A 23,659-nucleotide genomic window follows, 5' to 3' on the forward strand; every position below is an offset into this window, starting at 1 on the left:
AAAAAAGAATTGGTTGCTACAGTCCCAGGGCTGTTACAGAAAGGAGGTAACAATAGAACAGGTGCTTTTGGTGAGCTGGGCAAAGAACACAGGACGAGGGGGAGAGTTTTTGTTCTTCGGACCCAAGCAAACATCCAGGCTGTGGTGTGCCCTGTGCATTGGCCTGAAGCTTGGGTGCCTAATGGGAAATTATAACGCCTGAGTTATTTCATGTCTGGTTTAGGTGATATACCTCGCCAATGTGTCTGAGGCGAGACCCTTCTAGCCTGTCTGGCGGTTTGAGTGGCTCTAGGCAACTGTAGCCGGGAGTCCTGCTGCAAGGCATGTGATCAGTGCTGTCACTCACTGTTCTCTCGCCGATAGGTGGATGCTGCCTTGACTCTTCGCCTCTATCTTGATTATGCCTTCTCCTGGAGGAAGCTCGTCGGACTTGGTGTTGGAGTACTGTGGACCGCCTTACTGGGTGGAAGGGCCCTATGCACACTTTGGGTATTGAGGTTAAGGCGATGGCTGAAACACGCCCCCTTTGGTCCCCTACTCCTGCGACCATTTCCCCTGATTGCCATAAGCAGCTTGTGCAGCCAGCTCGAGCCAGGTCAGACGTCCGAGGCCCTGCTGCCAAAGAGGAACTCCCAGCTCACACTTCAGAGCCCTTCTGGCTGGGCCCCCTCCGGGCAGCACCTCCTTCCCCCACTTGGGATGAAGATGGAGGAAGGGGAAGTGGTGCCCAGTGCAGTAGTGGAGCTGCTTGTCTGAATGCATGAGTGAGGCCATTGCGGAGGTGAGCCCTGCCCAGGCCCATTCTGGCTGTGCTGGCTCCGCATGTGTTGGTGGGGAGTTCGTCTGTGCTGTTACTGATCCTGGGTTCTGTGTAACAACTCCCTGGAAGGAGGGTGAGGCTCTTCAGAGAATACCCATGGCACCTTCCTGACTGGTTCATGTGATCACAATCACGTGCCTCCTGGGAACATAAACTGGGTTTCAAGCTGCCTCCGAAGCACCATTGGCTGCCGTATCAACTTCCTCTCTTAAACTTCAACTTGCCCGTAAACTGCTACAATCTCTGCATGAACCATAAACTCCATTTTAAAAGGAGAGACACGTGTGGTCCCACGTGGCTATGAGCACTCGTGGAAATGTTGGAATAAATAAAAAAAAAACGATGTCTCGTTGAGACCTTTCTGCCAGATGTGGTTTCTGCTAACTATTGGGCTCTGGAGTGCCACTGGCCTGTTTGGGTGCCCAATACAGCAAGTCACCAGACTTTGTTATTTATCTTTTTTTTTTTTTTTCCCCTGTGCCTTGGCTTCACCTAATTCTGACAATGGGGATAATGACCGGTCTATGGATTAAAAACGTGCTAGATAAGTGCTAGTGCATGGGGGGCGGCCTTAATTTAGTACTAACGGCTGCTCGCTCTTAGGCTGTCGTCGTTGTTGGGTCTGTGGGCTGATAGCACCAATGGGTGTGGCTGCCTTGTACTCCAGCCATTGATTTCAGCTGCTTCAGGGCCCCTTGGGAGAAGAAGCACGCAAACCATCACCTGCTTATGTGGTAATCTCTCATGGTGGCTTCGCCTACCCAAAGTCACGGACCAGGTGTCTCTGCCCGAGGGGATGGGAGCAATGCCATATTAGGTGCACGGGTGAGGAAGGGAATCAGGTGGGAACCTGCTGACTTTTTCGTCGGTGCCTGAGCGAAGTTGGAAATTGAACGGTGCGCATTGTTTTGCTGAGCAGGCAAGTGATCCTGATGTAATCATTTGACTGAGATGATGGGTGTTATAATCCATCCACTTTCTTACCCCCTTCTCAATCCCATTCTTAACCAAGTTAACATAGACATGTTTTCAACGTGAGTGACCCCAAAGCTTGGACTGCGTCAGTCCCTGATGGTGTGAGTTTCCGTGGCCGTCATCCCGGTTGATGACCAAGAACGGGCCCTAACCTGCATCTATCTGTCATGATACAGGGTGTGGAGAGGGACTCAGTGAGGTCATTCTAAGTTTCCACCCCTGTTCTCAAAAGCACGGACAGTCCCCAACTAAATCATCCAAGCCCAAGGCTTTGTCAACGCCTGACCCTTACAAAACCTCTAAGTGAAAGGAGATCCACCACCTCCCTAAGGTAGACGCATTCAAGTGCTTCACACCACCTTCGCCCCCCGTCCCCTACCTGAAAAAAAAGTTTCCCTATATATCCATTCCACTTGCTCCTTGTTTCTGTTCATATGGCCGTGTCTCAACGTTGGTAGCAGAAGTCATTCACATTCTCTTTGGAACGCCCTTCAGGTAGTTGAAAGCAGCTATCAAATTCGCCCCCCCAGCTTCTTCTTTCTGCAGACGTAAACAATCCCAGTTCCCTCGGTCTCCTTATCATAAGTCATTGTGCTCCAGCCCCCTAATCATCGAGGGATGCCCTGTGCCCTAGCAGCGCTTGCGGCTACTGGGCTTCTTTTTTTCCCTTCCATCCTCCAGGGCGAGAGGACACCTCCGCAGAGGCTACAGCAGGCTGTCCCAATTTCACTAACCACCTACCTGGCGTCACCTCACAAGCCACAGGTACTGTCAACTACCACCCTGCGTGGTGTGGTCCTCTGTAATTCTGTGTCCTAAGAACGAAACTTCTGGTGTGGAAGGCCAGGGGAAAGGGAAATGGGGAAAGGTGTGGAGATGCCTAACGTCAGCAGCTGACTTGCTGGGGCATCTGGCCAGGTGCAGCAGAAATAAGCAGCTCTCTCCACCAGCAGGACCCAGTCTGGGTCGTTCATCAGGGATGTGATGAATGATGGTTCTAGGGGAGACTTTGAGGGGGGAATAGTGCGGTGTTCTTAATACTTATTTCTGCTTCCCGGTCCGCTCTACATCTCCCCCCTTATGCTCTTGGGCCCCTAGCTCTTGTCCTCTATCCTAGCTGTAAGCCCCGAAGGTGCAGGACATAACTGGAGGACTACCCACAAAACGCAGTCGAATAGGTAAATATAACTTGCATGGATGATCTAGTGAGAAAAGCAGGGACAAGCAACTCCCGACGGAATCTCTTGTTCGCCGGATACTATCTCTGTCTGTGTGACCTGACGGGGCTGGAAGACCCCAGCCCCAGGCGAGAAGCTTCATGTTCTGCATGTGACAAGGCCTTTATCGCATGGGGCTTTGGCCGGGGGAGAGGGGGCTCCCGTGTGCGTGGGAAGGCTTTGGGATTCATACCACACGCCTGCCCCGTATGCGGCGGTGGTTGCTTAAACTACAAAATCTATTTTTCCATAAATGGTCAAAACAGAATTCCCCCCGTCCCCGAGTCAGGGATCGGAAGCTTCTATTTTTTAAACTGCGTTGGAGACCCATTCTAGTATCGGCTTTGGATGTAACTCTTACAAATCAAGAAATGAAAAAAATTTTTTCTGTTATTTTTATATATTCTTTGTTTATTTTTAAGTAGGTAATTTTGTGGGCTTCGAGCAATGATGGGAAGGTCGTAGTGACCACTCCCCCTATCTATTCACCACTACTATACCGAACACTTTCATCCCATTTAAAATACAGGGCAAGAACGACAGGACCTCCGTCGGCCCAGGCATTCGGTAAAAACAGAAATGGAGGAACTTGAGTTACGGAGTAGAGAGACATGAGTTTGTACTGCACCTTAAATTCACCCAAAACAGCACCCGCACTCATACCTTTCCCTGATCTGAAAGTAGTCGTCTCTCCCATCTCCATATAGTATACGACTAGAATGCCAATGTAGGCCGAGGAGGGTCCTCCGCTCGAATCTTAACAGCCTGTATTAATTATAAAATAGGGATAAGAAAAGTGAGTATGAATGCCCTTTATTATTGCTGGCGGTTTGAATGACCTTCTAATAAAATTGATGAACTTCGGTCTTAACGAAGGCGCGAGAGATTTTACTAGTTTGCTGTGTTTGGAAGCCCTTAGCGAACAAGGATACGTATCCAAAGCTCAGGCACAAGGAAAGGCACTGACTTGGCAATTCTGTACGAAGACTCAATGGTGACTGAGTTACTAACTGACTAGACTAAATAATGAATGCCAATGCCTCTGGACCTCGTGGCCTTTTGGGCCGGCAATGGACAACGTTCATTGCACCAGTGGCGAGGCCCATAAACACTAAGCGGCAGAAGACGAGGCGGCTGATCCCTTACACATTGAGGGCACTCCCACAGCTCTCAACCCTGTCATCCGTACCAGGACAGGACCATCAAATGCGCCTCCAACTGTGCACTCTTATAGAGAAACCAGTGTGTCAATTGCAGTAGTGTAGATCAGCTAGCAAGCTTGCGGCATGGACTGTCTCCTTCTGTTCTGCGACCCCTAGGGCTGAACCGGTCTCCAGCCGCCTCGTGCAGAGCATCATCACTGTCGCTACAGCCTAAGAGCACTACATTCCGCGGGAACTAATAACAATAAAGAGAAATCTACTATCGGCCTGCTGCCATGACAGAACATACCTTCTCAATACGGTGAACAGTGCTGAGTTCTTGCTGCGCTCCTAGGCCGTTCTCTGTCGTAAAGCCTGTCACCCTTTCACCGGTACAGCTAGGAGAAGAAGAGGAAGGGCAGCCTAGGGGAGATAGATAGGCCAGGGGACGGCTCTAGCGCGGAACAACTCATCATTAGATAAACCATCGTCCTGACTCCATATCCGCGCACTCTCGCCTCATAGTTACATCCCGATATAGCCAACCATGAAATATATCACAAGCTCCCCCGATCAGACCTCGTCCCACCTTGGCGGGTCGGTGAATTCTTGAGCGATGAGCTCCAGGGGGAGCTTGTAATCTTGGGGGAAGTGCTAGACGAGGGCAGCCGAGGACTTCACATAAGCCAGAGTACAGTCAGCGACCAGTTAGAGCCGACTGGACATCCGCACCTTTTCCAGCCCAATTTCCCCTTAGAAACCAACGGCACATGCAGCATCCACCAAGAGAGCGTTTAAAGTAGGGAGGAGTAAGTCCCCACACAGATGAGCCACATGAGTGCAAGGAGGAACACTCACTGGCTCGAGAGATTGTGGGACTGGAACAGCTCCAACTACGTGCAGTTCCTAATGACCTCGTAAGAGCCCCATGCGATGGATTCACATAAGGCACAACTGAGTCATGTCCGGGTGCTAATTGCTGATCCACGCTGAGTCCTGCGAGTACGGCCAGCTGCAGCCGACAGCGGTCAGCCACTCTCACACCCTATGCTCATTAGCCGGATGCACGACGGTAGCCACGTCACAGGTAATGGCCATCGCGCCAGAAGCAAGGCGTGAGCAGGGCCTGCGCGCGAGATTTGCATTAAGCACAAAGGAGTGTGAGCATAGGAGATGACATCTATCCACTCCCCCATGAGTCGAGCCCTTCTGGAACGAGTTGTATTCCTGACAGGAAACACATAGTGTAGTTGAATTTGTCTAGCCACAGTTGCAGTGGCTAGAAGTCAGAGAATGCATGAGTGCAAGCGAAGGACACGAGAGTGCAGAGTCTGACACTAGGCTAGGACTAGAATTGGTACTGCAGCGCTACCGACTAGGAGACGCGAGTGACTACGGAGCGAAGTGCGTGCCAGAAAGACCTAGGTTACAAGTGCATGAGAAGCTGGATATGAGTCCACCAGTGTGCCCTTGTTACCAAAAGGCTAATGTATTGTGGGCTGTATAGTAGGAGCATCGCCAGCAGATGAGGATGTGATTATTCCCCTCTATTTGACATGGTGAAGGTCTATCTGAGTATCGTGTCTGTTGGGCCCCACAAGTACAAGAAGATTGGAAAATTGGAAAAGTAACAGGGTGGAGGGCAACAAAAATGATTAGGGGGCTGAGCACATAAGACTTATGAGGAGAGGCTAGGAACTGGGATTGTTAGTCTGGCAGAGGAAGAATGAGGGGGAGTTGATAGCTTGCTTCCAACTACTGAAAGGGGTTCTAAAAAGGATGGAGATAACTGTTCTCGTGGTAGCAGATGACAGAACGAAGAATGGTCTCAAGTGCAAGTGGGGGAGGTCTAGGTTGGATATTAGGAAAAAACTCTTTTTCACTCAGAGTGTGAAGTTACTTGGAATGAGTACCTAGGGAGGTGTGAATCCATCCTTCCTTAGATTTTATAAGGTCAGGCTGACAAAGCCCTGGCTGGGATGATTTAGTTGGGAATTGGTCCTGCTTTGAGCGCGGTGGCTTAGATGACCTCCTGAGGTCCTCCACCCCTGATATTCTATCCCAAGATAAAGGCCTGTCTGGTCAGCAACTCTGACCTGCCAAGTAACCTCACCCACTCAGGGCTGTATCCACTGGTCACTCACGATTGAGACTAGTCTATATCATTTAGGTTAAGGGGGGTGGGGCCAAGATTTTCCCATCACTCAGAGTCCGTTAATGAGCGTCAATTTGCTGCTCAGCAATGTGCACCATTCATCCAACTTCAGCTCAGGCAGACAGTTAGTGGCTTGAATAAAGATCAGCAGGTAACACTTCATTCACCACTCAGGGTCTGACTCCTGTCTTCGTATTCCTGAAGATCAGAAGTGCTGAGGTCTGTGTACTTTCATGACCCAGTAGCAGGACCATTCAAGCTCAACTGCAGCCACCTCTTGTTCCCCAATGAAACCCCCAACCCCATCCAGCAAGCTTAAATTTGTGCCTACCCTGGTACATTCCCCCTTCCCACCTCCCTGCAAGCTCGGCTGTAGCTGAGATCCTCACTGCACTTTAACATATCAAGGACTCCTGCTTTCAAAGACAAACCATCTCCCTCCCCTGGGGTCATGGTTCTCTATAGGGCGCTGGCCCACCAAACTTCTCAACCAAGGAAGTGGGGAGTTTGTGTAACAGTGAAATTTTTTGTAATATTTTTGATTAATATGTGCCCTCAGTTTTCCCTATGCGATACATGTTAGGTGATGGGAAAGGTGTATAACACGAAGCCCAGAACGATACAGGTGTGCCTCGACGCTTAAGTGCCTGTCTGCCCCCTGCCCAAGGAGATCCCAGAAGATCAAAAAATGGCGACATCTCCACATTGCCTTGACATTTTGCACCTGGCAACAAATGACCCAAGGACAGCCCACTCCTCCGGAAGCTAGCAGTGTGACCGCTGGAGACAAATTACAGGAGGGGCCAAGTGAGGTTAGTGTGGCTGCTCAGGCAGAGGCTGCTTCTGAACTGGCCTAACGGATCAGAGGCTCTAACTGGCCCAGAAAGGACTTTGCTGTAACATCTCCGTTGTTAAAATAAGGCTTTCTATGCTGGTTCCAGACCTTAATAAACTCTTTCCTTTTTACAGTCGCTGGCTGAAGAGTTCACTCAGGTTTCCAGGAGTGGGGAATGCATTGCTCTCTTGGTGTGCAACTTCCTCAGGTGCCCATCTCAGTGGACTCACTGTGGGACTCAGGATGTGAAGCAGGGTGCTGCAGACTTGAGGTCCAGTCCCAGGTAGGCAGTGAAGCCAAGGGGCTTATCCCTTGAGCGAGTGTGACCAATAGTGGGCGCTGATGCATGAGGGGTCCCCCAGGGACTGTTTTACAGAGCTTGTACCCGAGCACCGAGCTGGGGAACTCTGTGACCACGCTGGTACCTAGCTTCATAGCTATTGCCCCCTCGGGCTTTTCCATCTAGGCTAACCCAGCTCACCTGCCTAGGCCTCCGGCTCCCCCACTCCTGGCTGCAAGGCAGAATCCAGTCTTCTGGACTTCCAGGCGGCCGCTGCCTGGGTCCCTTGCACCTGGCTGGGCAGCGTCAGACTGGACTCCCGTTAACCTGCCACAGGAAAGCAAGGAGACCCCCAACAACCTGCCAGGGGCTGGCCGGCAGCAAACTCGGGCAATGGCCTGGGCTGTATTGCAGGGCGCAGAACCAACATAAGCCCCGCTCAACCGCATGGCTCAGCAGCCCCCCAGCGCGGGCTGTGGCTCTGGCCGACCAGACACGAGTGTGAGAAACTGGGATGGGGGTGCGGGGGGGGGCGGTAAATAGGAAGCCTATAAAGCAAAAAGAACCCAAAAATCAGACCTGTCCCTCATAAAAACTGGACAGGAGCTGGGCAGCCTAGTGCAGATCCCCTTGGACCTGGCTGTCCCCGCAGCCCAGCTCTAGGTCAGAGCGGGGCAGATCCTACATCCTGCCCCATCCAACCAATGGCTTACCTGGCTCTTGCCAAGACCCCGCCCTGTCCGTGTCGTCACACACTCCCACGCCAGCCGCCCCGCCGTGTCGTCACAGGTCGGCCCCGCCCTGTCGTGTCGTCACCCACACGCCCAGCCCGCCCACCGTGTCGTCCACATCCGGGCCTCCGGGTTGCGGCCCCGCCCTGCTCGTCCAACACGCCCCCACGCGCGCTAGTCAGGCGCCCGCCCCCCGGCCAGCAAGGCCGCCCCGCGCGCGGGGAAGAAGGGTCGTGCGCGCGGCGCGGGCCGCCCGCCCATACCCTGCAAGCTCTTCTCCGCCCGGGCCACGGCCGCTCGCGACCGGGCCTGCCCGCTTCGACGTCAGCTGGGCTCGGAAGCCGGTAGGGCCGGACGCACGGGGCGGCGCCGGCGCGGGAGCCTGGGGCCTGTTTGTGCCTGGCTCGGCGGGCGCGGGCTTGGGGGTGTCTGGGGAGCGGGAGCGAGGCACGGCCGGTGGGAAGGGAGGCAGGGCTGGTGGGGAGGGCGGAAGGGGTGACTAGGGGGGCCGAGGCCAGGGGGTGTCTGGGAGGCAGGCCGTCGGGGGTTAATCGGGGAAGGGAGCAGGCTGGGTGGGGGTGTCTGGGGGCGGGCCCAGGGCAAGGAGGGGGTATCCCAGAAGGGGCCAGGGGGTGATATGGAGGTAGGGTTGGGGGTATCTGGGGAAGGGAGGCAGGGTCTGCGATAGGGTTTGTCGAGGGATAGCACTGGGTGGGGTTCTGGGGGAGGGCCCCGGCAGGGGGGGTATCCAGAGGGGCCAGGGGGTGTAATATGGAGGTAGGGTTGTGGGGTATCTCTTAAATGTCAAAATGGTTAATTTTGACATTTCTGCACTAAATATTTTGACTATTCATTTCAGAAAGACATTTTGTTTCAGAATTTCAATGTTTTATTTAATTTTAAAAAAGATTTAGGAACCTCAAAAATTAAAAGAAACATTTGGTTCAACCTGAAACACACTTTTAACTTTTTCATTTTGCAAGAAAAATAAAATTCATTTTGGGTCAACCCCTTTTAGTTGCTCAGTTCATCCACCAAACTGAAAAGTGGGTTATTCTCACAGCTCTAATTCATTTTGGAGGCAGGTAAATGCTGACATAGCCTTTCCAGGACATTGACTGGGACCTGGAAGGTCTTCACAGGCTCCAGCGGTTATGATCATCCCAGTAGGCAAACACCTACCGCTCGCCAATTTACTGAGTGGCATTGAAGTTGGGCTCAGAGACAGTCACTGTCGACACGGTGGGGCGGGGCTGGGAGTGTGTGACGACACGACAGGGCGGGGCCGACTGTGACGACACGGCGGGGCGGGGCGGGGAGTGTGTGACGACACGACAGGGCGGGGCTTGGCAAGAGCCAGGTAGCCATTGGTTGGGGGCAGGGGTAGGATCTGCCCCCGCTCTGACCTAGAGCCTGAGGCTGCAGGGGACCAGCCCAGCCCCAGGGGATCTGCACTAGGCTGCCCAGCTCCTGTCCCAGTTTTATAGGGACAGTCCTGATTTTTGGGTCTTTTTCTTATATAGGCTCCTATTACCGCCCCCCCCCCCGCACCCCCATCCCAGTTTCTCACACTCGCTGTCTGGTCGGCCCAGAGCCCACAGCCCGCGCTGGGGGGCTGCTGAGCCATGCAGGCTGAGACGGGGGCTTTGGGCTTCTGCGACCCTGCAATACAGCCCAGGCCATTGCCCAGTTTGCTGCCGGCCAGCCCCTGGCAGGTTGTTGGGGTCTCCTTGCTTCTCCCTGTGGCAGGTTAACGGGATTCCAGTCTACGCTGCCCAGCCCAGGTGCAAGGACCCAGGCAGCGGCCGGCCTGGAAGCCAGAGCTGGATTCTGCCTTGCAGCCAGGGAGTAGGGGAAGCCGGAGGCCTAGGCAGGTGAGCTGGGCTGCCTAGAGAAAAGCCCAGGGGCATGAGCTGATGAAGCTAGGTACCAGTGGTCACAGATCCCCAGGTCCGGTGCTCTGGTACAGCTCTGTAACAGTCCCTGGGAGGAGCCCCTCAGTGCATCAGCCCCACTATGGTCACACTCTCTCAATGGGATAAGCCCCTTGGCTTCACTGCCTCCTGGGACTGGACCTCTAAGTCTGCAGCACCCCTGCTTCACATCCTGAGGTCCCATCAGTGAGTCCACCTGAGATGGGCACCTGAGGAAGATTTGCACACCCAAAGAGAGCAAATGCATCCCCCACCTTCCTTAAACCTGAGTGACTCTCAGCCAGCACTGTAAAAGGAGAAGAGTTTATTAAATGTCTGGAACACAGCATAGAAAATCCTTATTTAACAACGGAGAGTTACAGCAAAGTCCTTCTGGGCCAGTCTAGAGCCCTCTGACCCCGTTAGGCCCAGTTCAGAAGCATCCCTCTGCCTTGAGCAGCCCACACTTAACCTCACTTGGCCCCTCCTGTAATTTGTCCTCCAGCCGGTCACACCTGGCTAGCTTCCTAAGGAGGTGGGGCTGTCCTTGGTCATTTGTTGCCAGGTGCCAAATGTCCAGGCAATTGGAGTGGCCATTGTCTTCTGGGACTCTCCTTGGGCAGGGGGGCAGACAGGCAACTAAGCGTCAGGCACACCTGTATCTCTGGGCTTCTGTATACAACCCTTTCCCATCACCTAACCATGTATCGCATAGGGGAAACTGAGGCACAATATTAATCAAAAATATTACAAAAAATTTTCACTGTTACACAAACTCCCCCACTTCCTTGGTTGAAGAAGTGTTTGGGCCAAGCTGCCTAGAGAACATGAGCACCCAGGGAGATGGTTTGTCTTGAAAGCAGAGTCCTTGACTCATTGTAAGTCAGTGAGGATCTTCAGCTAAGCCAGAGCTGCAAGGGGAGGTGGGAAGGAAGGGAATGTACCAGGGTAGCACAAATTAACGCTGCTGGGATGGGGTGGGGTTCTCATTGGGGAACAGAGAGGTGGCTGGCAGTTGGTTGAATGTCCTGCTACTGGGTCATGAAGTACACAGGACCTCAGCACTTCTGTCTTCAGGAGATGAAGCACAGGAGTCAGACCCTGGAGTGGTGAAATGAAGTGGTTACCTGCTGATCTTTATTCAGCCACTAACTGTCTGCCTGAGCTGAAGTTGGATGAATGGTGCACATTGCTGAGCAGCAAATGACTCTCATTAACGGACTCTGAGTGATGGGAAAATCTAGCCCCACCCCCCTTAACCTAAATTATATAGACTAGTTCAATCGTGAGTGACCAAGCTGGATACAGCCCTGAGTGGGTGAGGTTACTTGGCAGGTCAGAGTTGATGACCAGAACAGGCCCTTATCTTGCATAGAATATCAGGGTTGGAAGGGACCTCAGGAGGTCATCTAATCCAACCCCCTGCTCAAAGCAGGACCAGTCCCCAACTAAATCATCCCAGCCACCAGGGCTTTGTCAAGCCTGACCTTATAAAACTCTAAGGAAGGAGATTCCACCACCTCCCTAGGTAACTCATTCCAGTACTTCACCACTCTGAGTGAAAAAAGTTTTTTCCTAATATCCAACCTAGACCTCCCCCACTGCAACTTGAGACCATTACTCCTTGTTCTGTCATCTGCTACCACGAGAACAGCTTATCTCCATCCTTTTTTAGAACCCCTTTCAGGTGGTAGTTGAAAGCAGCTATCAAATCCCCCCTCATTCTTCTCTTCTGCAGACTAAACAATCCCAGTTCCCTCAGCCTCTCCTCATAAGTCATGTGCTCCAGCCCCCTAATCATTTTTGTTGCCCTCCACTGTACTTTCCAATTTTTCCACATCCTTCTTGTACTGTGGGGCCCAAAACCAGACACAGTACTCCAGATAAGACCTCACCAATGTCAAATAGAGGGGAATAATCACATCCCTCAATCTGCTGGCGATGCTCCTACTTATACAGCCCCAAATACCATTAGCCTTCTTGGTAACAAGGGCACACTGGTGACTCATATCCAGCTTCTCATGCACTGTAACCCCTAGGTCCTTTTCTGCAGAACTGCTGCGTAGACACTCGGTCCCTAGTCTGTAGCAATGCATACAATTCTTCCATCCTAAGTGCAGGACTCTGCACTTGTCCTTGTTGAACCTCATCAGCCTCATACATGTGGCTAGGAACAATACACTTGGCTTAGGAATAAATTTTCCAGCAGGGCGCATGGGAGGAGGCAGATGTCAGCTCTATCTCAAATCCTTTTGTGCTACAAATCCCAGCTGCCCACAGCCTTGCTTTGGAGACTGGCATTCCCCTTGAGACGGGCAGGCAATGAGCCATTTCTTCTGAAGCAGTGGCTGCTGCCTAGGACAGAAGAGCCGGACATGACTCAGTTGTGCCTTTAGTGCTTGCAGGGGGCAGAGTCTAGGAACTGGTGCCCCACATTCAGCACCTGCACCATGCAATGGGGGGAAATATTCCCCTTTATGGGCACCTCTGTGCCCTTGGTTTCCTCCTTCCATCTCCAGCCTTCTTTGTGCTTCTCTGCCTTATGTGATCTCACCTAGCCCCTCTGCACTTTCCAATTCCCACCTCCCCTGGGCTCACAGCTAAGAACCTCAGCAATGGACTAGCTGACCCTTAATGTGCTGTCATCTGACTTTAGAGCAGATGCTCCATTGGGACAGAGAGGCTAAGAGAGAGTTTGTTCCCCCAAGCCTCTGCCTATCTGCAGACTCAGGCAGAGACGGCAGCAGCAAGACGCTGTTCACGTTTGGAAGGTTTTCTTCATGGCCACAAGGATTAGTAAATATTTTTATTGCTGTAGCGCCTACGAGCCACAGATCATGTCCACGAGGTGCTGGGTAGACAGAACAAAAGGACAGTCCCTGCCCCAAGTGCTTACGATCTAAACAGAAACTGGTTTTCAAGGCAAGTTGAGATTCTGAGTCTGCCTGTCAAGCAGGTTGAGTCTGTGATGCCCCCAAGTTAAGGAGTTTTCTTCTGCCGCTTAAGTGTTTATGGCTGAATGTGCAAAAGTTGTCAGCCGGCCCAAAACGCCACAGGCCAGAGCAATATCTTTTGTCGTCAGTTGTTACTCAGTCACCTGAGTGCTCGCACAGATGCCAAGCCAGTGCTCCTTGGCTGCAGCTTTGGGACACGTTCCTTTCAATGGCTTAACACAGCAATCTAAAAACTCAGGCTTGTAACAAAGTTTCATTTTATTAAAGATCATTCAAAAACACCACAATAAATAAAGATGACAAACCCTTTCATTCCCATTTATAATACAGGCTAAGAACGACAGGACCTCTCGGCCACAGGCATTCGGTAAAAACAGAAATGGAGGGAACTTGAGGTTTACGGAGTGTGGGAATTACAGTGCAATAAACTAACCCACCATCTTCTTGATTGAAAGAGGTTACATCAAAGCGATACAGAATGGGTCTCCAACGCATTAAAAATAGAAGCTCTCCGATCCCCTGACTCGGGCAGGGAATTCTGGTTTTGGACCATTATGGAAAAATAGATTTTGTATTTTAGCACCACCAGCCGCATACGGGGCAGGCGTGTGATCCCAACCTTCCCACTCACGGCAAAGCCCCATGCATAAGGCCTGGTCACTGCAGAACATTGCAAGCTCTCCCTGGGGCTGGGTCTCCAGCCCCGTCAGGTCACACAGACAGATAGTTCCGGCGATACAAGAGATCTCGGGTTGCTGTGTCGACCTTTTGTTGGTAGTCCTCCAGTTTGTCCTGCACCTTCCGGTACAGCTAGGAGAGAAGAGCGAGGGCAGCCATAAGGGGAGATAGAGCGGCACCGGGAACAGAATAGAACAGTCACTTCCCCCCCTCAAGTCTCCACTTAGACCATCATTATCACACTCCCTTCCCAAGACCTGGCTCCTGCTGGTGGGAGAGCTGCTTTTCTGCTGCACCTGCTGTCAGCTCTGCGTTAGCCATCTCCACACCTTTTCCTCCATTTCCCCTTCCCCTGGCCTCCATCACCAGAAGCGTTTTAGGACACAGATTACAGAGGACACACCACGCAGGGTGGAATGACAGTACCTGTGGCTTGTGAGGAGCCAGGTGGGTTAGTGAATGGGACAGCCTAGCTGTAGCCTCTGCGGAGAGGCCCTCTCAGCCCTGGAGGATGCAGAGAGCCAGTAGCAGGGTGCTAGGGCACAGGGCTCCCTCATGATTAGGGGGCTGGAGCACATGACTTATGAGGAGAGGCTGAGGGAACTGGGATTGTTTAGTCTGCAGAAGAGAAGAACTGGGGGGGCGGATTTGATAGCTGCTTTCAACTACCTGAAGAGGGGTTCCAAAGAGAATGGAGATCTGCTACCACTGAGAACAGCCTATGACAGAACAAGGAGCAGTGGTTGAATATTAGGAAAAACTTTTTCAGTAGGAAGGTGGTGAAGCACTGGAATGGGTTACCTAGGGAGGTGGTGGAATCTCCTTCCTTAGAGGTTTTTAAGGTCAGGCTTGACAAAGCCTTGGCTGGGATGATTTAGTTGGGGACTGGTCCTGCTTTGAGCAGGGGGTTGGACTAGATGACCTCCTGAGGTCCCTTCCAACCCTGTTATTCTATGCAAGATAAGGGCCCGTTCTGGTCATCAACTCTGACGTGCCACGGAAACTCACCCACTCAGGGCTGCATCCAGCTTGGTCACTCACGGTTGAACTAGTCTATGTAACTTAGGTTAAGAAGGGATTGGAGGGGGTAGAGTGGATGGATTTTCCCATCACTCAGTCTGTTAATCAGGATCACTTGCTGCTCAGCAATGTGCACCGTTCATCCAACTTCAGCTCAGGCAGACAGTCAGCAGGCTCCCACCTGTTCCCTTCCTCCCCAGTGCACCTTGGCATTGCTCCCATCCCCTCGGGCAGAGACACCTGGCTCAGGACTTTGGGTGGCAGCACCATGGAGATGTACTCACATAGCGGTGATGGTTTGCCGTGCTCTCTCCCAAGGCCTGAAGCAGCTGATCAATGGCTGAGTACGGCAGCCACACCATTGGTGCTATAGCAGACAACGGACGCTAAAGAGAAGAGCAGCCGTTAGTACTAATTAAGGCACTAAGCACTTATCTAGCACTTTTAATCCATAGACCTCAATTATCCCCATTGTACAGATAGGGAAGCCAAGGCACAGGGGAAAAGTGACTTGCCTTTGGTCACCCAACAGGCCAGTGGCAGAGCCAGTAGCAGAACCCACATCTGCAGAGTTCCCATCCAGTGCTCTAGCCACTGGGACACACTGTCTCTCCTTTAAACTGGTTTATGGTCACTGCAGAGATGCTTAGCAGTGTTACGGGCAAGGAGGAAGTGATACGGCAGCCAGATGTTGGCTTCGGAGGAGCTCTGAACCCAGTTATGTTCCCCAGGAGGCACGTTGTGTCACATTAACCCAGTCAGGAAGGTGCCATGGGTTATTTCTCTGAAGAGCCTCACCCTCCTTCCAGGAGTGTTACACAGAACCAGGATCAGTAACAGCACAGACGAACTCCCCCACCAACACATGCGTGAGCAGCACAGCAGAATGGGCTGGGCAGGGCTCCTCCGCATGGGCCTCACTCATGCTTCGACCAGCAGCTCCACTACTGCCATGGGCACCACTTCCCCTTCCTCCATCCTTCATCCAAGTGGGGGAAGGGAGGTGCTGCCCTAGGGGCCCAGCCAGAAGGGCTCTGAAGTGTGGAGCTGGGAGTTCCTCTTTGCAGGCAGGGCACTCTGGAGGACCTGTCCTGAACCTTGGCTCAGAGCTGGCTGCCACAAGCTGCTATGGCAATGGGGAATGGTCGCAGGAGTGGGACCGGGGGCGTGTTTCAGCCCTCGCCTACCTCAATCCCAAAGTGTTCATGGCCCTTCCCCAGTAAGGCGTCCACGTACTCCAACACCAAGTCCACGGCTTCCTCCAGGAGAGCATAATTCAAGTAGAGGCGAAGGAGCTCAGCAGCATCCACCTTCTGCGAGAAACAGTTAGTGACAGCCTGATCACATGCCTGCAGCCAGGACTCCCCAGGCTCTGTTGCCTGAGCCACTCAAAACCGCCAGACAGGCTGGGGTCCGCCCTCAGCACATGGCAGGGTTTCACCTAAACCAGACTGATCACACTCAGGGTTATATTTCCCATGGCACCAGCCTCTCAGGCATGCACAGGGCCACACAACAGCCTGGGATTTGCTTGGGCCGAAGAACAAAAACTACTCCCCTCGCTCCTGTGTTCTTTGCCCAGGCTCACCCCAAAAGCACCTGATTCTATTGTTACTCCCCTTTCTAACAGCCCTGGGGATCTTGCACCAGCTGGCTCTTGCCTCTCCCGGCTTCTGAATCTTCCTGCAATCACACCCCCCAAGCAGCCCCCTTTCCAGCTCACTTGCCCCCCAGCTAAACCTTCCCAATACACTCACACTACAAACACCTTGCCCTAGTTCAGCCCCACCCTCTTATGCCCCCTAACTCCTCCTAGCCCTTAGAACACACCCAATTTACAAGCACAGATAGTGGCTCATTCTCAGTCACACAACTTGCCTTACAACCTCACTGGATGAGCCAGGATAGAAAGAAGCGCTTTCCCTCTCCATTATACCGTGCTGAGCAAGGGACGACCACACGCCCAGCACTTTACAAATGGGTCTGTTACTCAGACTGTATATGGCACACATGGGAACGAAGTTATGTCTGCCATGGAAAGCTTTTCTGGTTCCTGAGTGTACAGTTTCAGAAGTTTCTTTGCATTTCCTTTCCAAAGGACCAAACATTCAGAGGAGGCTCACTGGAGAGGGACGAGTATAAGATTTAGCAGAAAATACAGCTGCTTTCTGAAAATGGGGTTAGCCACACTTCAAAACTGACTAGAGTCATCTCCCCAGGAGCCAGAGAAATCCAAGTTTCAGATTTCCTAGTTTCAGAAAGGGACACTGCAACCTCTGCAGAAGGTTAAAGCCAGTCAGTCCATTGGCAGCCCTTTTCATTCCCTCAAGTATCTTCCTTTTGGGTTGAAATTTAAACCAACCAACCAAGTCTCCTTAGCTGATTTCATAGTAAGAATGAGTAATGTTTTTCCAATCAGCTGGACCATTTTAACTTTAACCAATCTGAACAGATTTGGTGCACAAAGTATCAGCAGCACAGGTAGCACCACCAGTGGCGAAAGTAGCCCAACACTTCCCATTGTAAGGCCCTGCTTTCAGTTGCTTATCACTTTGTCTAACCATTCGTGCTGAAGTTTCCCACGCTGAATGTTACTGGAAAGTTTCACTTCACAGAAGAAGAGCAGCAATAACACCCTTTTTTGCCCATGATAAAAGATTCTTCCAACTCTTTTACAGATAAGCTCAAGTGCCTCCGTGCTTTGGACTAGGAGCTTGAAATTTGCCAGAGTGGGGGAGCCACCATGGTATCATGGATGTGCCTTTTGTGCTCCCATAAACATCTGCCCAAATCATCAGAAAGTCTCAGTTTGCACCTGGTCAGCAGAAGCTTGTTAAAAGTTTAACAGCTAAACTATTCAAAGATTCCATTTGCACTGAGCATGCTCCATCCCACGACTGTTTGACATTCCCTGCCTAGTCCAGGCAATCAGGTGCTGTGGCCCTGTCTCTGCTGTGCTATCACAGTGCTCCCCCTGCTGGTGCCTACACCCCCAATGAAGGGGAGAAGGAAGAAGCTACCCATCTAGAACATAGAGGTGTGAAGATCTGGACAGAAGAGGCATGAGACTGGGACAAGGGCAGCTGTGAAACTCACTGGCAAGATGTGGACCTCATCCCCCTTTAGTGTCTGGCCCACACAAAGGATGACAACCTACTACTGCTACTAGGTCAGCATGATCTAACATGATGGAATAGCTGAATTTTCAGTTTGCTTTTACAAAACTTAGAAAACTACATAAAAATGTTAAAAGAATAGTAAAACTGCAAAACAGAGCAGGTGAGAGTTTCCAGGGGCCTGAGCAAACTTAATTCAGCCTCCTTGTAATTACAGCATCACATACTATTTTCCTCACAGTCCCTGCCTCATTCAGTGCACCCTCCACCCCTGAAGAGCCCCTACCCTCTCCAGGAGACCCCTGGTCCCTCAACACGCTCTGCCCCCCTGGAAGAACCCTCAAGAGCCACTGACCATGCACCCTCTTTATTTCAACCCCATACAAGAGTCCTGGTATCCACCCGCACCCCCCTACTCCCAGCAACCATCTAAGTTCCTTATCCAGAAGCCCCATCCTCACCCCACACAGCAGCCTCCTGCTCCCCCCCACTGACCTCCAGCCCTTCCACACCCCCAAACACAGCAGCCTCCTCAACAGGGAAAGTTACTCCTTCCAGATCCTAACTTCTGATGCCTCCCCACACCCTCAGCAGCCTGGCCAAACCCAAGATGTAGCCAAGATGCCTGTTCACCTACCTGGCTTTGTAGCAGCTAAGGAAGTTGCCTGTTTCCAAGGCTGGAGAAGGGGAAATCTAGTTTTGAGATCAGACTCTTTGGCCCTTGAAATTATTTTAGTTTGGTTTGGCTTCTGAACTACAATGGGTGCATGATAAACTGCATGAGCACAAAATTCCTGACCAGCAGATGTACTGGAAGCAATCACACAGCCACACAATTGTCTCTCCCCCTTCTCTATAAAGACAGGGTATGTCCAGATTACCTGCCAAATTGGCGGGTAGCAATCGATATATTGTGTCTCGTCTAGACGCGATATATTGATCCCCACCGTGCTCCCCATGGACTCCGGAACTCCACCAGGGTGAAAGCTGGAAGTGGAGTCGACGGGGGAGCCACGGCCATCGATCCCGCGCTGTGAAGACGGGAGGTAAGTCGAAATAAGATACATCGACTTCAGCTACGCTATTCCGTAGCTAAAGTTATGTATCTTACATCGACCCCCCTCAGTGTAGACCAGGCCACAGAAACATTTACCTTGTAACTGTTGATAAGCCAGTTGGGCAGCGGCACCCCATGCGAGAGGAGCTTGTTGATTACACAGTAATGATACAGATGGTTCTGGGATTTGTATCTGTCCAGGTAGGAAGCTAACAGCCGCCAGGCTTCATCTGTTGCACTAGAAGACAGGATAGAGTACATCATTTGCTATTCCTGCACTTAGACTGCGAAGAGGTAGCATGTGCATTACCAGCTGTGCGTTAGTCCCCAATAAATACATAGGTGGGTGGGATCCACATGGAAAACAGCAATCACAGAGACCTGGAGCTGAGAGGGGGAAGCCAATTGGATTTGAGCTTGTAGCAAGATTTAGAAGTAAGAAAGGAAATGCAAGTATCAGCAGTCCTAGTGCCGGTTTTACCTGAGGTGTGATCAGGCCAACAGCATGTGCTTAATGCCTGCATTTAAAACAGTGCATTTATAAGTACACCTAAGTGAGGTATAGAGGAAAGGCAAACACGCTTTGCTGCTGCTTGTGTGTGGCCGGTGCCTTGGGGCGTGTTTGGATTGGATTGCCAGAGTGCCATCCTCTTCTCCAAAAGCTTCGATGCTACAGGCCCCTCTGAAGCAGCTGCAATCCCGGGATTTTTATGAACCCACAAATCTTGGCTTTGGTAAGAGATTTTTACCACAAGAAGCTGCAGCAACGTCTACCTTTGAAGAGCAGCCCCGAACAGTCTCCTCCAGGAAGAACAAGCACCCTTACCTGGACTCCTTGGTGGTAATGACAGAGGAGAGCTGGTTTGCTGCTAGCCAATCCCAGGCCTCTGCCTGAGCCACTTCCCCGCCAAACTGCAGTTTGATGCATCTGGAACACACAACATCCAGCATCACACACAGCACACTGCACACAAAGCTGGGGTCCCCATGCCCTCCCCTCCCACAGCTACACCATGAAACTGTTCAGTTAGGTTGGTCCTCCTCGATGCTGTTATACTCCCAGCAGTTCCTGGCATTGCTGGTATAACAGGAGATGCAGGGGTAACCACTTGGTTGAAGTTAAACTCTTCAGATAGGTCAATTTAAAAAAACAATCACACCCTAGCTCCTAAGTGACAAGAGCCCCTCAATAACTAACCTGACCCAAACAAACGTGACCTGTTCTGTGGGCACTAGGAAAAGCCAGGACACTAAGCATGGGAGTGTAGTCTGCACATGCCAACAAGCAGGAATGGCCTCTCAAGCACTCCTAGCATGGCCCCCTTGTGATTCCAATACACCCCTGCAGAATCACAGCATTTGCCCGTGTGAAAAGAAACGCTGCAGAAGTACTCCAGGTGTATTCCAGTATCTCTCTCTCCAATGTAGGAGAAGCCAGCCCCACACGTGCTCCAGCAGGCACAGTTTGAGAACATGAGCTACCCAGTGAGGAAAGCCTCTATGTACTCAGTTAACATCAGTGCTGTCAGCCCTAGAGCCCAGACACCCCGTGTCAGAGCCACAACACCAGGAAGGATTTAACACACTCCTGTTTCGACGTTTTCCGATTTTTAGATCTTAGGGGGCAGCCTCTCACTCCTGATGTGTTGAAGATCATTTTAGGTTGAAAATTCAAGCTTAGATGTACACACAAGTGTGGGACTCCGCCACAGTGGCTCAAAGGGGTGGCTCTTAGACCTCCCCACTCCAGCTGCGAGAAGGGGATCACTAACCATCTCCTTCCCTTATGCTGATCCCTGCCCTCCTCAGTTAAACCCAGCTGTTTCCAAGAGCACAACACACGCATCCCTAAAATCCGCAAGCTTCTGAAACAGCTGAGAGTTGACAGGCCAGGTCATAATTCCACAAAGCTTAAGCTATACAAGTTCTTCAGTATTTGTGTTATACAACCTTAAAAGCATGATAACGTGTCACATACTTGAAAGTCAGCCCCTCAAAGACAGGTGTCAAGGGGAGTCTGAAGGTCTGGCAGAGCGAGACAGCTGTGTCAAAGAGGCCAGCCTGAACCAAGAGGGTGACCATTTCCTCTGGCGAAGAGCTTCCTGCGCAAACAGAACATCCAGTCAGCGCATACCGCGAACTGACTGTTCACACATACCTTCTTCAAATGCAGCACTGCAGCATGGAACTACGCCTTACTGAGGGATTCGCTGGGAAAGCTACACGGGGGTAATACCTTAGAAGTCAGGGAATTCTCCAAGGCAACATTGGACTGTGGCAGGGTTATAAACAGTGTAAATAAAAAAGTGTTAGGAGACTCTGGGAATTACAGAAAAACAAGTCTGACTTTGGTGCCAGGTAAACTGGCTGAAACTAACTCAAAGACTAGGAAAGTTTGATGACTCTTTAACCTCATTCTCCTAAACTGCTGGACTTTATATATATTAAAAAAAAACACAGTCCGAGGCAGAGTGCAAGCATAGAAAGCCTCAGCCTAATTAGTTTATAATTTTGCCAAACTTTGACCAATCAAAACATTATAACCAAAAAGTGTTCAGCAAATTTACACATAGGCATCGTTCGGCTGTAAACCAAAACCCTATTTGCTTCTTGGCAGCAGGGAAGAAGCTCGATGGGGATAGTCTTACTCTTAAGTAGAGTTTGTACTATGCTGACAGCCATCAGTATTATAGGCTAAGGAGTGACCCTGCCTCTGAGGTGGAACACAGCAGTGTTTAACAGCACAAAGAAACACAAGTGTACTGGTTCTGGACAGGCAGTGAAAAATACTGTATCCAATTAAAACTGCAGGAGACATTAAGGAGGCAGAAGGTAATTACTTGAGCTGGTATTTATCTAGCAGAAGAGCCACCTACTCTTGAGAGATTTAACCTCCCCCTACTCCCGATTTGCCTAGATTTCTGCATGACAACAGCAGCAATGCCCCAGGCATTCTGCAAGTGCACCAGTAGACAGAAGAGAGGCTCACCGTTCATACTTCTTGTAGCAGCCTAGAAGGGACCCCTCTGATCACCTAGTCTGACCTCCTAACACAGGCCAGAGACCTGCCCCCAAACAATCCCTAGAGCAGAGCTTGTAGAAAAACATCCAGTCTGGACTTAAATTGTCAGTGATGGAGACTCCACCATTGTTTCAATGGTTAACTACTCTCATTGTTAAAATGTAACACTTATTTCAAGCCTGCATTTGTCTAGCTTCCACCTCCAGTCTTTGGACTGTGTTAGCCATTTCTCTGCTAGACTGAAGAGCTCAATATTAACGATCTGTTCCCAGTGCAGGTACTTCGAGACTGATCAAGTCACCCCCTAACCTTCGCTTTGTTAAGCTAACTAGACTGAGCTCTTTGGGTAAGTCTATACTGCAACTAGACACCAATGCCCCAGGCTTGTGGGGCTCAGGCCATGAGGCTGTTTAATTGCAGTGTAGATGCTGGGGCCTGGGCTGCACCTAGGGTCGCCAACTTTGGTTGGACATATTCCTGGAGGTTTCATCAAATGACATCTTTAATTCCTGGAGACTCCAGGACAATCCTAGAGGGTTAGCAACCCTAGCTGCAGCCCAAGCTTTGGCACTCTGCAAGGCAGGAGGGTCCCAGAACTCCAGCTTCAGCCTGAGCTCAAAGACCACAAGTAAACAGCCCCTTAAGCCTGAACCCTGCGAGCCCAAGTCAGCAGTGGGTTTTTAATTGCAGTGTAGACATACCCTTTGAGTCTCTCACCATAAAGCAAATTTTCTAATCCTGTAACCATTCTCCTGACTCTTCTCTGAACCCTCTCCCATTTATAAACACTCCTTGTAGGGTTCCCGTTCCAGTATAGCCAGATCCATCCCAGGTTTGCTTGTGAGATCTGATGAGATCACAAGACAACCTGGCTGCAGATGCAAAACAGCTTCACGTCACCACACCATCTGTACGAACTACACCCTGACTCTCTAAAAGCAGCTCGGAGCTGCTGTTCTGAGCCCTGAGGGCCAATTCCCATCCCTACCTGCAACAGCAGCTGTCGATGGGTCATGCTGCGCAAGAGTTAGTCGGATGTGCGCCAACATGCACTCCTTTTCCAAATCCTCCAGCTCCAAGATTTCTATCTGCCGTGCTGCTGTAAAAAACAGATGTTTATTTAGAGAAGCCCAGTGCAGGCCAGGTGTTTTACAGACAATGGGGATGGGAAAGGTCCTACTTTATAGAGCTTATGGTCTAAACAGTCAATAGATAAAGGAAAACTGAGATGCACACTACCAGTGTCTGAAGAGTGCACATATATGGTCATTTAGGATATATGTCTACCCTGTAATCTGGTGGGGTGATTACAGCGCGCACAGACAGCTCTGACCTAGCACGAGACTCGATTATCTAGTTAAATCAAAACTATCTCGGGTATATTGATATACGCTGCAATCACTCCTCAGGACTGCAGTGCAGACCTACCCTAAGTTAACCCTTCCACAAGAGGATGACTACCCTTTTCGAGACTTGGTAAAACCCATTTTTTTAAGGAAGGACTTGCAGGAGAGTGTGGAGGCATGGCAGACGAGGCCAGACAGGGAGCTCCAACCTCAGAGCACCCTAGGAAAGAAGTTGTAGCATCTGCAATTACATATAAAAACAAACCAAGTTTAAAACACCCTCAGCCGTGGTGACTAATGAAACCCTCTATCCATCAAGATGCATACATTAGGTACTTGAGTAGCCACCTGACCTTTGCCTGTAGCCCTTACCCTACCTCCCCCCGTGCTCACATCAC

At 51.0% G+C, this 23,659-nt stretch overlaps 1 protein-coding gene across 2 annotated transcripts in view; it reads right to left on the bottom strand.

The window, feature by feature from the left end:
* Nucleotides 1-13,262: 13,262 nt before the first annotated feature.
* Nucleotides 13,263-23,659, bottom strand: part of NUP160 (nucleoporin 160) — a 59,018-nt gene continuing 48,621 nt past the window's right edge. Inside the window, exons 30-36 of one of the 2 annotated variants that reach the window (XM_075064766.1) lie at nt 22,904-23,014; nt 20,872-20,995; nt 19,720-19,821; nt 18,990-19,131; nt 15,908-16,033; nt 15,005-15,106; nt 13,263-13,832 (exon numbers count right to left, since the gene is read on the bottom strand). In XM_075064766.1, the coding sequence (XP_074920867.1) occupies nt 13,734-13,832; nt 15,005-15,106; nt 15,908-16,033; nt 18,990-19,131; nt 19,720-19,821; nt 20,872-20,995; nt 22,904-23,014 (806 nt within the window). In that variant the 3' untranslated portion in view covers nt 13,263-13,733. The remainder of the gene's footprint in view (nt 13,833-15,004; nt 15,107-15,907; nt 16,034-18,989; nt 19,132-19,719; nt 19,822-20,871; nt 20,996-22,903; nt 23,015-23,659) is intronic. The other variant, XM_032775856.2, reaches the window with a different exon arrangement.

The sequence above is a fragment of the Chelonoidis abingdonii genome, chromosome 4 (genome assembly GCF_003597395.2).
Source record: "Chelonoidis abingdonii isolate Lonesome George chromosome 4, CheloAbing_2.0, whole genome shotgun sequence".
NCBI lineage: Eukaryota > Metazoa > Chordata > Testudines > Testudinidae > Chelonoidis > Chelonoidis abingdonii.